The 17547-nt window shown below is 42.6% G+C and overlaps 1 protein-coding gene across 1 annotated transcript in view; it reads left to right on the top strand.

Annotated features, from left to right (window-relative positions):
• Positions 1 to 17547, top strand: part of LOC137413770 (uncharacterized) — a 92013-nt gene that overhangs the window by 12411 nt on the left and 62055 nt on the right. The window contains exon 2 of the mRNA XM_068099207.2: positions 3860 to 3961. Coding sequence (XP_067955308.2) covers positions 3860 to 3961 — 102 coding nt within the window. The remainder of the gene's footprint in view (positions 1 to 3859; positions 3962 to 17547) is intronic.

Genomic DNA, 17547 nt, shown 5'->3' with positions numbered 1-17547 from the left:
TATATCTATCTCTCTCTATCTCTATCTCTATCTCTATCTCTATCTCTATCTCTATCTCTTTCTCTTTCTCTTTCTCTTTCTCTTTCTCTATCTCTATCACTTGTCTCCCTCCTCTCAAACCTGGTGGTGTCTTGTTAAGTCTTTCTCTATCTCTATCTCTATCTCTATCTCTCTCTATCTCTTTCTCTATCTCTATCTCTATCTCTATCTCTTTCTCTATCTCTATCTCTATCACTTGTCTCCCTCCTCTCAAACCTGGTGGTGTCTTGTTAAGTCTTTCTCTATCTCTATCTCTATCTCTATCTCTATCTCTATCACTTGTCTCCCTCCTCTCAAACCTGGTGGTGTCTTGTTAAGTCTTTCTCTATCTCTATCTCTATCTCTATCTCTATCTCTATCTCTCTCTATCTCCTTTTCAATTAACCTTACCCTTATTCCTGCCCATGGCACAGTGGTACATTGAATCCTGTGGTGAGGCAGTTGCGCTGAAACAACTTTCTTTCTCTTCCTGGAAGGCTAATCCGACCGAAGGCAATCTCAGTGCATTCCAAAAAGACTGCAACTCACAGGGTGTGTCCACTCTCATCAGAGCCAGAAAAGCTTCATGTCTGTCCAACCTCCAAAATGAACTTTCAAACTTGTCTCCCTCCTCTCAAACCTGGTGGTGTCTTGTTAAGTCTCTCTGGAGTATGCTCCCCTTCCATCCCTTACCTCTCTTCAAATGGCACCACAGCCAACTTCACTCTTGAGGAGACTGAATGCTTCAATTCTGTGTTTGCTTCAAAATCTTGTGTCCTGATTCTGAACTCCAATCCACTCTGAATCTGAACTCCCTTCCACCTACAAGGCCCTGCATCCACAGCTTAATCGAGTACTTCTCTCCCCTCTGGGCTGGCTGCCCTGCTTCACATCTTGCTCAGCCTGACACCGTGGAAACCAAGGCCTTCAAGATTATTGGAATCTCCTGCAATGAAGCTGCGTCTATAGACCTATTATTTGCCATCGCAGACAGGTTGGTGGTCTCTGTGTTCTACTGTCTCCTTTATAGTCTTGCACCCTCTGCTCTTTTCCTATTTTGCCCCTTCCCCTATGTTTATGCAATGCTCACGTGGTCCACCATCAATCGCCTTATGGTGAAACTACCTAATCCTGGGATCACTGCGAACCTCCATTCATTCGTTCCTCTTTTTCCCCGCCTGTGGAACCAACTTACACATTATCTTCAATCTCATTCTTCCTTCCAGGTCTTCAAGACAGCTGCTCACCACCATCTCAGATCATCCCCAGTCCAAAACCATGATTTTTTTTCTACCCTCATTAACCCACCGCAATCCCTCCTTCCAAATTTCCAGCTTTCCCTCCTTGGAGTTTCCTTCTGTATTCATCTTGTCCACGCCATGTATCCTCTCCTGCCCCTCATTCCACCCCACACCCATTATTTGGCCAAGTCTCCCTCTATCTAGGGTCTAGGCCTTCAACTCTGCTGTTGGTGTTTTCCCCATCTCTCTACTTTTCCTTATGCATGTGTCTCTACTGTTCATTTTTCGTTCTGTTACATTCTGATCCCTTCAGTGTACTTCAGTGCCTTCAGAAAGTATTCACACCCCTTGACTTTTTTCATATTTTGGTGTGTTACGGTCTGAATTTAAAATGGTTAAAATTGAGATTAAATATTTTTTTTGTCACTGATGTACACATAATACTCAATTAATGTCAAAGTGGAATTAAAAAAAATATATATATATTTTTACAGATAATTAAAAATGAAAACCTGAAATGTCTTCAGTCAATAAGTATTCAACCCCTTTGCTATGACACTCCCAATTGAGCTCAGGTGCATCCGATTTTCTTTGATCATCCTGGAGATGTCTCTACAACTTGATCGTAGGTCACCTGTGGCCAATAAAATTAATTGGACATGATTTAGAAAGAAACACACATTTCTATATAAGCTCCCACACTTGACCGTGCATTTCAGAGCAGAAACTCTACCATGAAGTCCAATTAACTACCCGTAGAACTCTGACGTAGAATTATGAGGAGGCATAGATCTGGTGAAGGTTATAAAACAATTTCTAGTGTTGAAAGTTCCCAAGAGCACAGTGAGCTCCATCATTCGGAAATGGAAAAAAATATGGAACTTCCCAGACTTCCTAGAGCTGGCCGGCTGATCAAACTGAGCAACCAGAAAAGGATGTTGGTCAGAGAGGTGACCAATAACCCAATGACAACTCTGACAGCAATACAGAGTTCCTTGGCTGAGATGGGAGATTGGGAGAACTTGTCAGAAGGACAACAGTCTCTGCAGCACTTCACAATTCAAGGCTTTATGGGATAATGGCCAGATGGAAGCCACACAAAGGCACGTCTACACAGCACGCCTGTAGTTTGCAAAAGGCACATGAAAGATTCTGAGAACATGAGGCAAAAGATTCTGTGGTATGATGAGACAAAAATTTAACTCTTTGGCATGAATGCAAAGCACTATGTCTGATAGAAACCGAGCACAGCTCATCAACCATCTAACACCATCCCTATCATGAAGCATGGTGGGGGCAGCATCATGCTATGGGGATGCTTTTCAGCAGCAGGGACTTGGAGACTTGTAAGAATAGAGGGAACAATAAATGGAACCAAATACAAGTAAATCCTTGAGGAGAACCTCCTTCAGACTGCAAAAGACCTTAGACTGCGACGAAGATTTACGTCCCAACTGGACAATACTGCCAAAGCAACAATGGAGTCGTTGCAGAACAAGAACGTGAAAGTCCTTGAGAAGCCTAGCCAAAGCGCAGACTTGAATCCCAGTGAGAATCTTTGGAAAGACTTTAAGATTGCTGTTCACTGATGCTTCCCATCCAACTTCATAGAGCTTTAGCAAATCTGAAAGGAAGAATGGGAAAAAGTTCCCAAATCCACATGTGCAAAGCTGATACAGACATATCCAAGAAGATTCGAAGCTGAAATCGCTACAAAGGCACGTCTACAAAGTATTTGTTCAGGGGGTTGAATACTTATGTAAATGAGATATTTGTGTATTTAATTTTAAATTATTTTGTAACAATTAAAACAAAAATTGCACCTTGTCATTATGGTGTATTATGTGTGGATCAGTGACAAAAATCTCACTTTAATCAATTTTAAATTCAGGCTGTAACACAACAAAATGTGAAAAAGTCAAAGGGTGTGAATACTTTCTGAAGGCACTGTAGCTCTTCCACGCGATTCAACTATTTGTACAAGAAAAAAGGAAACAAAAGGGTGTTCCTTAAACTAAATACGTACTTCAATATTGGTTATCTGAACATCAATGCATTTGTACGGTATGTTTTTGAAGATCGCCCTCCTCCAGGGCTACCCCCACCACCCTTCTGAAAATATTTTAAGAACATTTTGATTCATCTTCCTCTCATGTATAGTATATAAGAAAAATTCTCCATGAGTCTTTGAGTGTGGATAAGATAGGTGCAGTGGAATTTTTCAGCAAAGTGGACATAGTTTGGAACATGGTCTATACCTTGAGAGTAAAGAAGATGAGAGTTAGGATAGTTTTAAGGGATGTGGTGTTTGTCTGAAAGTCGTTAATGCATGGAATGGTCTCCCTGGAAAGGTGTGGCAATGAAGGGGTAGTGATTGGGAATTAGATAGATACCTGGATGTGCATTGGAGATATAGTGTTATGGGGATGTTGGCAGGACTTGTTGGTAGCTGCCAGCTTGTGTGTGGATGGGTGATGGTTACTGGGTTGGTGCAGCTCAGGTATCATGCACGAAGGGTTCATGTGTGTACATCCCTGTGTGTATATAGTATAATTTGGTGTTGAAACATTCACAACATTTATTTCTTCCCTGTCTTGAAGGCATAAGGTCATGGCAGTCAGGACCACGTGCTGACACTTTGGAGGATGCTCTGCGTGAGTTCGTCGCCCGCCATTCAGCTCGCTTTGCATCAGGTGCAGGAGGTGAGAACTAGGCACGAGGCGGTGACCTTTCCTACTTCATTCACTTGGTTCTTGGGTTAAAATGTGACTGGGACGGTGAGACTCTGTTGCCACCTGTGCCATCATTTTTTATCTTCCTGTTTAACTCAACAGTTTGTCTAACATGCAACATCAGCCATGTCTCACCAAATTATATACAATTTGTGGTAAATCGGTCTGCACTGCAAAATTGTAACTATCCATTGTGCTAAAATGGTCCCCATATTCCTCCCGAAACAAACACTTTGCACCTGCAGGGTTAAATTTGAATTATCCACTACATTCTGGCACCTTAGCTAAAACTTCAACAACTATTTGAATCAAATCCCAATTTAGAATGGAGCTCAGTTGAATCATTCAAATTGCGTCCTTTTGGGTATTGTGACATCACTTGCAGGCAGTGGAAAGGATTATTATCATAATTAAAAATCGTGACATAAATCTTTCATAACATCTTGGAAAGAACATGTACATCTTTGTCATGTTTATATAAAGAAAAATATTTCTACATTATTTGCTGTGGGTCATCAAACAATATCTGGTGAGAATTGGGGTTTGCACACTTTTTGAGATCGTTTCAAAAGCCTCAATTTTCAACAAATCCACAAGTCTTGGGGTTTATAGGTGATGATACTATCATCTGAACGTACCAAGGATAATGATGCAAATAGTTACCTCCCACGCCGAAGGTGGACGGAGGTTATGTTTTCATCCCTGTCTGTCTGTTTGTCTGTGACCAAGATATCTCAAAAAGTTGTGGATGGATTTGGACGAGCTTTGGTGGAGCTTTTGGGTGTGTGATGAGGACGAAATCATGAGATTTTTGGCAAAAATCCATATCCGGATACTATAATTTAAAAAAAAGTGATTCTTCACCATTGAAAGAGTCAAAAACGATACGTAGCACAATATCTCAAAATGTTGTCGACAGATTTGGATGAAACTTGGTGGACAGGTTGGGTGTGTGATGAGGAGGAATTGATTCGATTTTGAAACATTTCGAAGTAATTGATTGAAACAGACTCACAGCTGTAATTGCTGTCAAATGTGCTTCCATCAGGTATTAACTCAGGGGGGTGGACACTTATCCAACCAAGATATCTAGTTTTGTATTTTTAAATAATTTTATAAAATTTGTAGAATTTGTTTTTCACTTGGAAGTTGTGGGTTATGATGTGTAAATAAAGGTGTAAATAGTCTGATTTAATGCATTTTAATACCAGGCTATAAGACAACAAAAGGTGAAAATTTTGAAAGAGGGTGTGGACTTTCTATAGGCACTGTATATATATATATATATATATATATGTATATATATGCATTAATAATAAAAGGCTGTGTGTGTGTGTGTGTGTGTGTGTGTGTGTGTGTGCGTGCGCGCACTAACCCACTTTGCGTGCATACTAAGGGACTTGCATGAATGAAAACTGGGTCTCTGGGTGTGTTTTTGAAAATCATTTACACTAACAGGCTTAGGTTTGGTCAGCCTGCATTCGGGTTGCTCTACTTGGGGTCTTAATTCTGCCATTTTGTCCGCTCAACTCAAGTATGCCTTGCCTCAGAACAGGTCGGTTTCTGTCCGAAATAAAGCTTCATAGCTACGAAGGGTAAAATAGCAGATCTTCATACCTATTAATCACTGTATTCCTGTATAGTATACATCGCAATGAAGGAGCTGGGGCTCCCACGTCGATCGGAAGAATGGACGCGACAAAAAGCTGGAATTCATCCGAGTTGCTTTAATCAAACCAAACACTCAGGCACTCTGAAAAGCCCGTTTATCGGGCAGCAATATATATACATATTATCCCGGAGCGTTTGCCCAGGAAAGGCGAGAGGGGGCGTGGCCCAGCGTCCCGACCGAGGCCTGGCAAGTTGAGCGCGGGCCTGCCCGGGCGTCCTGGACGAGCCCGGCATGGTGATCGCTACGCGTCCTTGATAGGTGCAAGGCGATTGTGAAAACCCAGCGGTAGCCGCTACAGCAATGCTTATAAGCGCCTTTGCTCGTGCCTTTATATAATTCCCTCAAAGATTCAGAATCATCTCTTCATTTGAACTGAATTTCCAAATTTTAACTGTGGATTTAATCTCAGCAGTAGTTCCGACTCTTAAAAAGTGTTCATTTGTCTAATTCAGGCATTGTGGGACACTCCAGGCATCTGAACAGTATTGCTGGAGAGCTTAAGCTGCCTGACAAGCACTCTTCAAGCAGCTTGGTAATGGAACGCCCCGCAAGATGGGACACCCCTGCTCCCTCATTGTCTATTTTATTTATTTCCTAGCTTTAAAAAGTAAAAAGTGCATATATCGACAAACGAAGGTGCACCCCTTCTTCTTCTCTTTATTTGGAGGCATTTATAATGAAACACAAAAACATGACCTACACTAACTGTACAAGTCATAAATAAGAGCAATTTAGGCACGACATATGCATTAAACGGTCAAAAAACACAACACCATAAAATGCATTGCAGATCTTTACAAGTATACTTCTAACAGTAATATAATTTTTGAATTATTTTGACACAAAACCACTCAAAACAGTATCATCTTCCTTTTTATTTGTAAATTTTTCATATATTCTGTCTTACCTGAGACGTTGGCCTTTAAAGATGAAAGGAGAAAATACGGAAATTTTGTAATTTTCGGATTTTTGAGAACAAAACTTCTTAAAACATGAATGTCTTCATAAAAATTACTGTAAACCAAGCGGGGAGCTTTTAGCTACTGTAACATGAATAATCAATTTAAACTGGAACGTGTACTGCATGTACTGAACATGTCATTTAAGATTATTCACGGTTATGTTTAAATATTATTTAAATATGTTTAAACTTTCCGCTTCAGTGTTTTATTCAGTGGTATATTACAACACGCTGTTTTTCTTCATATTTAAAAGGCTTCTTTCAATTTCCTCTCCAACTCATTCCATTTCAAAAAAAATAAATTCAATCTCTTATACGTCTCCCTCACTACATGGTCTAAATTCACATTCATTCCATCCCTCCTCCATCGTTCTTAATCGGATTGCTGACTTGAAAATCACAATAAACCCAATTTGTTATCGATGTTCGTCTTTCATTAATCATCCACTTTCTAAACTCCCCTCTTGCCCCTCCCCTCCAAATCCCCCCCCTTGCACCTACACTCCTAAACTCCCCCCTTGCCCATCCACTCCTAAACTCCCCCCTTGCCCCTCCACTCCTAAACTCCCCCCTTGGCCTTCCCCTCCTGAACCTCCCCCTTGCCCCTCCCCTCCAAATCCCCCCCTTGCCCCTACACTCCTAAACTCCCCCCCTGCCCCTCCACTCCTAAACTCCCCCCTTGCCCCTTCCCTCCTAAACTCCCCCCTTGCCCCTCCCCTCCTAACCCCCCCCTCATTCCTCCCCTTCAAAACTCCCCCCCAACCCCTCCCATTCAAATCTCCTCCCATACCATTCCTCTCCAATTCTCCCTCCCCACTCCTCCTCCTCAAAGCTGCCTCCTCCCCTTCTACTTTCCTCTGCCCCCACTCAAACAACCCCTCACTGTGCCTCATCCCTTCACCATCAAACCTTTCGTTCTCCTCATCCTTCCCTTTCTTGTAACTCTTCTGTAATCTCTGACACACTATCAACTGCTCTCCCTACCTCCCCCTCTCATCCTTCATCTTACCCTACCTCTCCCCTCCCCTGTCCTGTACCCGATGCTCCCCCTCTCTTTTCATTAACGGTATGGACCTCAAACATCCGGGGCCTTCGCTCAAACCTGACTGATCTCTCCATACAGGTTGCTTCTGACAATCCAGACGTGATCTGCTTAACAGAAACTTTCCTCCTTCAGGATGTCTCTGATTCCTTAATAACTCTTCCTGGTTACTCCCTCCTCCGGTATGATAGACCTGAGCCTCGTCCTGGTGGTGGGGTGGCTATCTTTATCTAAAACTCTCTTCCTCACTCTCCTTGCACTGCCCTCTCCCCACCTCACCCCCAGGAGTACCTCTGGCTATGGCTTCCTCTCCGCTCCCACCTTTTGTTCATATGTGTTCTGTACCGTCCTCCAAACAGTGATGACTCCATTTACATTTCACTGTCTGACAACATGGACCAACTTCTATCCACTCATCCCAATTCTCTCTTCCTCATATGTGGCGACTTCAACTGTCATCATGCCAGCTGGCTGGGTGTGGGTTCATCTCTCACCAGCCATGGAACCTCAGCAAAGGACTTCTGCGACTCACTGGGATTGACACAATCTGTCAAATTCCCGACCCGGATCTCAGCCAATGGTGTATCTTCTCTTCCAGACTTGGTTATGACAAACTTCCCCGCTAATGTCTGCTGCTCTTCTTCTGCCCCAATCGGTTCTTCTGATCATGTGCTTGTTAAAGTGGACATCTCTCTGGCCATTCTCAGAGAGCCTCCTCAGCGTCGCCGAGTCTGGCATTTCAATAAGGGCGACTGGCACGGTCTTCAAGCAGCCATCAATCATCTGGACTGGTCTCCCATCTCCACTGCCTCTGACATCAACTCATCCTGGGAATTCTTCCAAAGCAAACTGCTCTCTCTCATGCACAGATTTATCCCATCTCGTTTTCAGTTGTCTTACCCTTCCTCCCGTCCATGGTACACTGAATCTTGTGGTGAGGCAGTTGCCCTCAAACAACTTGCCTTTGCCTCTTGGAAGGCTAATCCAACTGAAGGCAATCTCAGTTCCTTCCACCAAGCTCGGAACAAGTGTGTGTCTACCCTCAGGAGTGCCAGGAAGCACGATCTCTCCACACTCAAGAATGAACTCTCAAACTTGTCTCCTTCCTCCAAATCCTGGTGGTGTCTGGTCAAATCCGTTTCTGGTGTTTGTCCCCCCTCCATCCCCTCCCTTACCTCCCTTACCTTATCACCTCAAATGCCTCAACTCTACACAATTGACACCGCACGTGACAAAGCCGAATGCCTCAACTCTGTGTTTGCCTCAAAATCTTGTGTCCCAAACCCATCTCTCTCTGTTCCCACCTTACCCAGTCGAACCCAACTGCTCCTGGACTCTGTGTCCTTCTCTCCTGACAAGGTGGAGGAGTTTTTGTCAAACCTCGACTCTGATTCTGCAACTGGACCAGACGGCATCAGCCCAGGGGTCCTAAAATCCTGCTCTGCCGCTCTATCTCACCCTCTCTCTGTTCTTTTCACCCTCTCTTTTGCCTGGAAACCAGCAAACATTACCGCTTTACACAAAAAGGTGCAAAAACAGATCCTTGCAACTACAAACCAATCAGCCTGCTCCCAATTATCAGCAAAGTCATGGAATCCATCATTGCTTCGGATATCAAATCCTTCCACTTCTCCAATGGCTTGATCTCCGATCATCAATTTGGATTCAGACCAGGTCATTCTACTCTGGACATGCTGCTTCTGCTGTCTCAATAATGGATGGAGGTCCTCAATGCCAAACAGGAAATCAGAGCCGTCTCCCTTGACATATCACGTGCCTTCGATACGGTCTGGCACCCAGCTCTGCTCACCAAACTCTCCTCCTATGGTATCCATGGAAATCTCCTTGCATGGCTTGCGGACTTCCTCTCTGGTCGTAGACAACGTGTGGCCCTGAATGGATTTCTCTCATCTCCCCTTCCTGTTCAGGCTGGAGTTCCCCAAGGCAGTGTTCTGGGCCCTGTGCTTTTTCTGGTCTTTATAAATGATCTCTCCGACTCTCTGGAAAATCCTCTCTATCTCTTTGCTGATGACTCCACTCTCTGCCGCTCCAATCCTCTTCCCTCAGATCGGCAGTCTGCAGCCTCCTCACTCTCTGAAGACCTGGACAAAATCACAGACTGGTCAAGCAAGTGGAACATCTCTTTCAATCCTGACAAATCTCACACTCTTACTATGTCTCTCCGAAAAGATCGACTGGACAACCCTCCCATCTACTTTCTCAACAATCTTCTCCAAGAGGTTAGGTCGCTCACGCTTTTGGGTCTCACTATCTGCCATGATCTTTCTTGGGAAAACCACATTTCCAAGCTGGCCTCCAAAGCCAGTCGCCGACTGGGCATCCTCCATCGTGCGAAGTCCTTCCTCGGCACACCTGAGCTCCTCACCACATACAAAGCTTTCATGCGCAGCTCAATGGAATACTGTTCTCCCCTATGGGCCGTTGCTCCTGCCTCACACCTAGCTCAGCTTCACGCTGTTGAAACCAAAGCTTTCAGAATCATTGGAATCTCCCGTGATGAAGCCAACTCCGAGGGCCTTTCACTCACTCACCGCAGACAAGTAGGTGGTCTTTCTGTCTTCTACCGACTCCTCTCCGGCCTTGTACCCCCAGCTCTCTCTGTGCTCTGTCCCCCAAATATTCCTACAGGTTGCACAAGATCTGCCAGCAACCCTCTGATGGTTAAACTGCCAAAATCAAGACTCTCTGCTCACCTTCACTCTTTCATTCCTCTTTTCTCCCGCCTCTGGAACAAACTCCCACATTCCCCTCAATCCCACTCCTCCCTCCAGGTCTTTAAAACAGCTGTTCACCACCATCTCTTATCTTCCCCCATCCAAAACCTTGATCTTTTATTCCCCCACTAATCCACCCCAGATCCACCTTGTTTGAAATTCCAACTTCTTTCCTGGAAGTCCTGGCAGTGTCCATATGTTTTATACCTCTCCCACCCCCCCCCCCCTTCCCATGGCTCCCACCCCCCCCCCCCCCAATGCCCTCTCCCTCCCACTGATCTCTCGATGTCCCTGCTCTCAGATGTTGTGTTTGTGTTCCTCCCCCTCTTGCCCCATCTTGTCTACCGCTCCCCATGTTATATGTTTTATGTGTCGGTTTGTCTTTCTGTGTGATTAATGTTAGCTCTTTCACGAGCCTCGATTTTGTATACAAAAAAAACAAAAAAAAAAACAACATCTATGGCTCCAAATTTGAAAAAACAAACAAACAGCTTGGCTCATTGTGTTTTCCCTGGAGTGTAAAACAATCATAAATAAAGTTGTCAGAATTTGCCAATAGTAAAGGTGGCAACGATAACGTACCTTTGCACATGTGATGAGCTTTTGCATCAGAGTGATGGGCACGGACTTTACAGTACAAATGTACTACATAGGATTTATGTGTGTCTTGGTCAAATTCTTCTTTAATTTCAAAACAATTAGTCAGTTCATTGTCCCCACTCACAGGGGCGCTGTAAGGGGGGGAAAAGTTAGAATGATTCCAAGGGCCTTGCATTGACAGGGGCCTTAAAAAATATTAGAACATTAGGTAAAAATTCTCAATATTAAATTATTAACCTATCATCTTTAATATACCAGTGATAACTAAATGGCATGGCTATGGATATTGGATCACTACACTTGGTATGTATACTTGTATGTATACTCTGCTGCTGGTTTTATTATATTGTTTGTTATATCATTCTTCAGATGATAATGTTAATTTATTTTAATTGAAGAGGTTAATGTATGTTGTTATTCTTACCATTAAAATTACATTTAGACTAAAAGATGGCCTTTAGCACATTTCTTGTGTGGGTATCAGTCTTGCATCAAATAGTGAATTCCAGACTGTATGCAGAAATATAAGCATTGTTTCAACCTCCTGGCAAAAATGTCGGGGAAAAAATGTGCGCGCGTGCTTCATAGGACCACATTGTGATATCTTTTCATGGGGCCCAAAATCCCTGGCGGTGCCCCTGCCCACTCATAATGGTTGACAGGCACACCAAATTGCCTTTCACCATGCCTGTAAAAATGTAAAGATTCCCAGGCACACACGTTGAGATTGCTGGTTCCCTGCCGTCGAATACCATCAAGGCCTAGTGAAAGGAAAATTGTGGATCGACAGTAGATGTCACAAGTCCAAAGAATGGGGGTGACAACCTGTGCTGTGTAAAACACAATGGCTTATTAATGCAAAATATTTTAGAACGTTTTGTCTACTTCGGGAATACTATACATTCCATATTTTGTATCCAAAAAATTACCTCATCGGAATGACTGAAGCAAAGCTCGATTGGTATTATGACATATGGGCTTGAACTTGTACATCTGTATTACAAAATGAAATGGGATCGTCCTAATGTGGTCTCAAATAAAGAAATTGCATGTGCAGAACTAGATGGTATTCATTGAATACTTAACCCATGCAGTCGACTTGGTACAAGCCAACTCTTCTGTTTTTAAAGGTTTTGCTTTTCTTTGATCCAATATGGCTGCCAAACCACATGACTGATGACATCATAAATTTACATTCTCCAATATAATTGTTGCGTAGATCACGCTCAATAAATTTTAAAGTGATCATACTAAGAGTTGTACTTGTCAAATTATGACTTCATCGTTAACAACACTTATTTCCCCAAGCGGTGTTCTTTACAATGAGCCATGTTTAAATTTTTTATTAAGGTCATATAGAGGTCCAAAGTTTTTTGGTTTTCCAAGATGGTGCCGGTACCACGTGACCTATGCCATCATAATTATGTCTAAAATTTTGTGGTATGGTAAAAATTTTGTGTCAATCGGACCAACTGTTTCCGAGAAAAATAATTTTTTTAATGCACACGTACGTACATACACGCTCGATCGCTTAACCCAGCTTTTCACTTCGCGAGCGCGATGTAATGAAGCATGGCAGCCCAGACATGTGCTTGAACAACTATCTACTGAAGGCCAAAGAAATACAAAGAAATTGATGGAGGATTTCCTCTTTCTTTTCCCGCCAGTGGAACCAACTTCCACATTCCCCTCAATCTCATTCTTCCCTCCATGTCTTGAAGACAGCTGTTCACCACCATCTCAGGTCATCCCCAATCCAAAACCATGATCTTTCTACCCTCGTTAACCCTCACCTCTCCCATCTCAACCCCACTCCACCCAAAGCCCTCCTTATAAATTCTCAGTTTTTCCCTCCTGAGAGAGTTTCCTTCCATTTCCATGTTGTCGACCCCATGCGTCCTTTCCTGTCCCCAATTCCTCCTCAAACCCATTGTTTGTCCAAGTCTCCCTCTGTCTTGTCCTTCAACTCTGCTGTTGGTGCCTCCTCCCCCTTCTATCTCTACTGTTCCTTTTGTTCTGTTACATCCTGATCCATTCAGTGTACTAGCTCTTCCATGAGCCTTGACTGTGCATATAATAAATTAATAAATCAATAATAAAAAGCGACAAGTTATTCACCCCAAACAAATGCTAGGTGAGTATAAGGTGCATGCATGTTGACCTCAAAATAGTTGTTGGTTGAATTCAGTTAACTGATATGAAAATCCTATTCAAATTTCCAGTCAATCAGATGAAAATTGAGGATTTTAGAAATTTTGAAAAAAAAAGTGGTTGACCTTTGGCCTATGTTGACCTATTGGCCTATGTTGATCTCATAAATAGTTGGTGGTTGAATTCATTTCGCTGATGTGAAAATTCCATTCAAATTTCAAGTCAATCAGATGAAAATTGATGATTTTAGAAATCTGTTGACCTTTTGACCTATATAGGATTTTGTCGGACCACAAACTCCACCGTTTGGTGAAGTTTTGTGAAGATCGGTTTAAAATTGTGACCTGTAGGCAAGTATAAGTGAGCGGACAAACAAACAAACACACACACAAACCGGAGTGAGCAACATACTTGTCAAATTTTTATTTTTGCCAAGTAACAAAGACTCAAATGCAATACCCTCTCTTCTGGCAAGGGTAATAATAATCATAATTTTCAGTATCTTACTATAATTCACCAAATTTCCGTCCGTCCGTTCGAAGGTACCGCAAAAACGCCTCAATCGATCGCAACGATATTTTGGGTGGGTATTCCTGGGATCCCTGGGAGTAAAATAGGCTGTATTGTTTTTCCAAATTTTCCAGTTTTTCCAAACACGATGGAATAATATTTACCGATATGATCAGTGATGTGGCTTTTGTTGAAATTCTACAAATACTGTTTATTCTACGTACCAGGAGAGAGTAGATCGACTCCTGACGAACTCTTCCTTTATAAACGTGCGGCTCCGAAGTAACACGGCAGCGTGTGCAAAGCGACTGAGGAAGACGTGTAGCGGCCGCTTCCGTTTCGCAGAATTCAATCTTTTGTCAAAATGGGCGCCATGTACTGTTTAGATTTTGATGATTTGCGTGTGATATGATTCAACGGATGTTTATATGAATCGTTTAAAATAAAAAAAGCCTTCAATTTCTGATATTTTGCCCTTTCATTTGGGCCTCCCAATTGAAGCCCCGCCCATAGGGCGGGTACCGTTGCTAGTATTCTCAAATTAGTTACTTGATAAATTTAATCTCTCTATAATACAGATTCAGTCTACACATTAAATATTCACTACTGCTTCATATTTAATTTCTGGGTTGTCTTTGTTTTGTTACAGTAGTGTTACTTGCTAAAGCACAAGCTGTAACATTCTAGAATGGCAACACATGCCAAGCATCTTACTTTTTATTTTCTCTGAGGTTATTGAATTCGTTGATGCAATCACTTTGATACAGCATGTCATTTGTAAGTACAGTCGAGAGATGAGCCCTGATCACAATGGAAAACAAAGGCAAGCCCCAAATTGTTGCAACACCGAGTCATGTAAAGTAGCTGTACATTAGGTAGCGTGAAAGGTGAATTGCTTAACGTAGTTGCAATCAAGATGGCGACCACCAAGCATCCATAATTGCATACAACCACTGTAAAAATCTTAAAGAACAAGGGAACACACGACGCACGAATTGATGGAGAATGTCACTCCAAACTTCTCACAAATTGATGAGTTATTGAAGTAAGGGCCCTGGTTTGACACATCGTGTTAAAAGGGAAGAGCAGAAAGTTGGCGGGTTCAAGATCATTGCATGATTAAGTAATGTGACTCAGTCGCACAAGGATGCATCCAAAATTGGCACAAGTGACGATAAAGCTGTTTTTAACTCGGTTGCACGATCTTCAGCAGGTTGCAACTCAGTTGGCAATGTTGCACAATGGCCTTCAATGGTCCCCAAGCATCAATTGACTCAATCTGGCTCGTCATGTACACCAATATCCTGCACTAGAAGTTAAATAACTTTACCGAATTTTGTGGACCATGCTCTTAATTTATTAATACCATTTGGTCCCTTGCAAGGAATTTCAATGCAGGAGGCCATTAGGCCTATCAAAGCCTGTGCTATTATTCCCAACTTCTGGCTGTTTGTCAGTGTTCTATTCTTTTAAATGCTGAGCATCAAGCAATGAAGCAGCACGTACTTTTTACAAGTCGTTGATCTGACTCGGGCTGGGGTTCGCACTGTCGATCTCCCTGACTCAGAGCGGAGGCTCTAACCATACAAAATCCTCCATGATACCTCGTCAGTGTGAAGGAATAAAACTTGCGGCTGGACTTAAACATACGCCATCTAAAATGCTGTCACCAACGTCACTGCTCTTTTGTCGTGACGAAGATAAAATGAAAGCTTAATGGACAAATAATGTTAAAATATGCAGTAAATGACATTTTTTCAGAGATTTGTGCCAAATTCACAGAAAAATTCAAAAGCAGCACTCGATTGTTCACATGTAGAGAACTATTGTTTACAGAGCACACTATTCAATTATATATAATGACTTGTGAATCAAAGCAATGCAGCAGGATGGTTCAATTCAAATGTACAGCAGTCGTTAACATGCTGTTCACAATGTGCATTCTGGGTTCAAATCAAATAACCTCCATTGTCTAAGGCTCCTGGAGGAGCACGTACATGTATTACATAGAAGACAAAGACATCAATGTACTTATCAATGATCATTTATAATGACATTTGTAGACAGAGGATAACGTGGAACAGCATTCGGTGGAGCACATACCTCCACCAGGCTGAACAGTCTGTTTTGTAACACCCTGATAGGCCAGATGTGCATCCGGATCTGAACCAAAATCGAATCGGCTTGTTCTTGTTAGCTACCCAACTCATCCACCAAGTTTTGTCATAATCCATGCACTACTTTTTGAAATATGTTAAATATCGTTTTTGGCCCCATCTCTCAATGGTGAAGAATCACTTAAAAAAACAAAAAATTATAGTATCCGGATCTGGATTCTGATCTTCCCCAAAAACGAATCATTTCTTCCTCGTCACACACCCATCCGGCGCACCAAATTTCATCCGAATCCGTCCGTAACTTTTTGAAATATCCTGTTCGCAGACAAACATACAAGGGAGAAAACATCACCTCTGTCCATCTTCTTCAGATCCAAGATTCTTGACCTACGAGTTCATATGGGAATGCCAAACGATGCCAACTTGTTTCAATTGGACCTTTCAGTAAAAGTTGTAGAAATCCCCCCTCTCCGAACCTGGCCTTAATGACAGCAGTTTGCTTTTTGCAGCCTTTCATCTTGAAACATTTGACCTTTGCTGTAATTTATTTTAATTAATTAATGCATTCAGTTTTAAACGATCCTGTACTATATAATTAGGCTTTTATTGAATGGCACTGGTTACATGCCACTCTGAAATCAAATTGTCTTTCTTTTTATTATATTCACCTTAATGATTGTTTCTCGTATTACATCAGTTGCATCATTTTCATATCAGTTTTTAAAGAAAATCTAATGATCCTCCACATTAAATACATCATTGCCACTTGTACTAATATAATTGATCATTTCTTTGGATATAATGTAGCACGCAGGTGGTAAGTTAATGAAATATGTGCAAAGCTGGAAAACATTTGCTACTATTTCACAGTTTTCAAGATGGCATTACTATACCAGGACCGATACGGCTCCTGAACATGAGAGGGAACTCTGTGTGCTCGGTGACATTGTGATGATTTGACGGGACAGTGTGTGACTGATTTCAAGCATTGTTATTGAGTAATACCCTTTCAAAGGTTGTGAGTGATGATGTCACCAGTGGCCAAAACCGAAAATAGGGATAAACCAGAAACTGGTTCATCACAGCATTTCATGTGCACACAATGATGGCCTGTGTGCCAAGAATGTAAGAATCTCGCATGATATCAGGCTGAAATGCACTTTGATTATTTTCCCCCACCCCTCTGATTGATAAATCAAGACACCGCTGATATAATCTCATGCAATAAATTGTACAACATATTGTTACAGATACGACTTTGATGGTATGGTGGGCCGAGCGGGATGGCCGCCGTATCCGTACAAGTTACCCGATTGTGCCCGAATGTTAACTAATCGCGCTACGCTGGCTCAATAGGAAAGAGAAGACACCCGGCTGGGTTACAATCACACAATACGACACCAGGGGTTCAGTTCTCAAGACCTCCGGAGGAGGTTATATTAAGGCGGAAAAGGTTAGATTACAGGGACAAGAGGGAAACATAGGAAGGTGGGCACTTAGACACACTTATATTAACCCTAGACAGACCACAGATAAACGGGACAACGCTGACTCACACGGGATTTGATGGCGAGGAAAGCGGGTAGCGATCGCTCCAGGTGCACCTGGCTCAGGGACAGAATCACGTACGGTGGTGTCCAGCAGATGCGGGGAGGTCGCTCAGCGCTCGTGGGTCGCGACTTTGGTCTCAAGCTGGGGAGGTCGCTCAGCGCTCGGGAGGGTGGCGTCTCGTCCTTCCAAGCTCGGGGCGCATCTCACGTCACGTCCG

This window comes from Myxine glutinosa, chromosome 2 (assembly GCF_964187855.1).
Source record: "Myxine glutinosa chromosome 2, kmMyxGlut1.1, whole genome shotgun sequence".
NCBI classification, from domain to species: domain Eukaryota; kingdom Metazoa; phylum Chordata; class Myxini; order Myxiniformes; family Myxinidae; genus Myxine; species Myxine glutinosa.
Note: the sequence above shows the minus strand (reverse complement) of the source record. Positions and strands in the feature narration are given on the sequence as shown.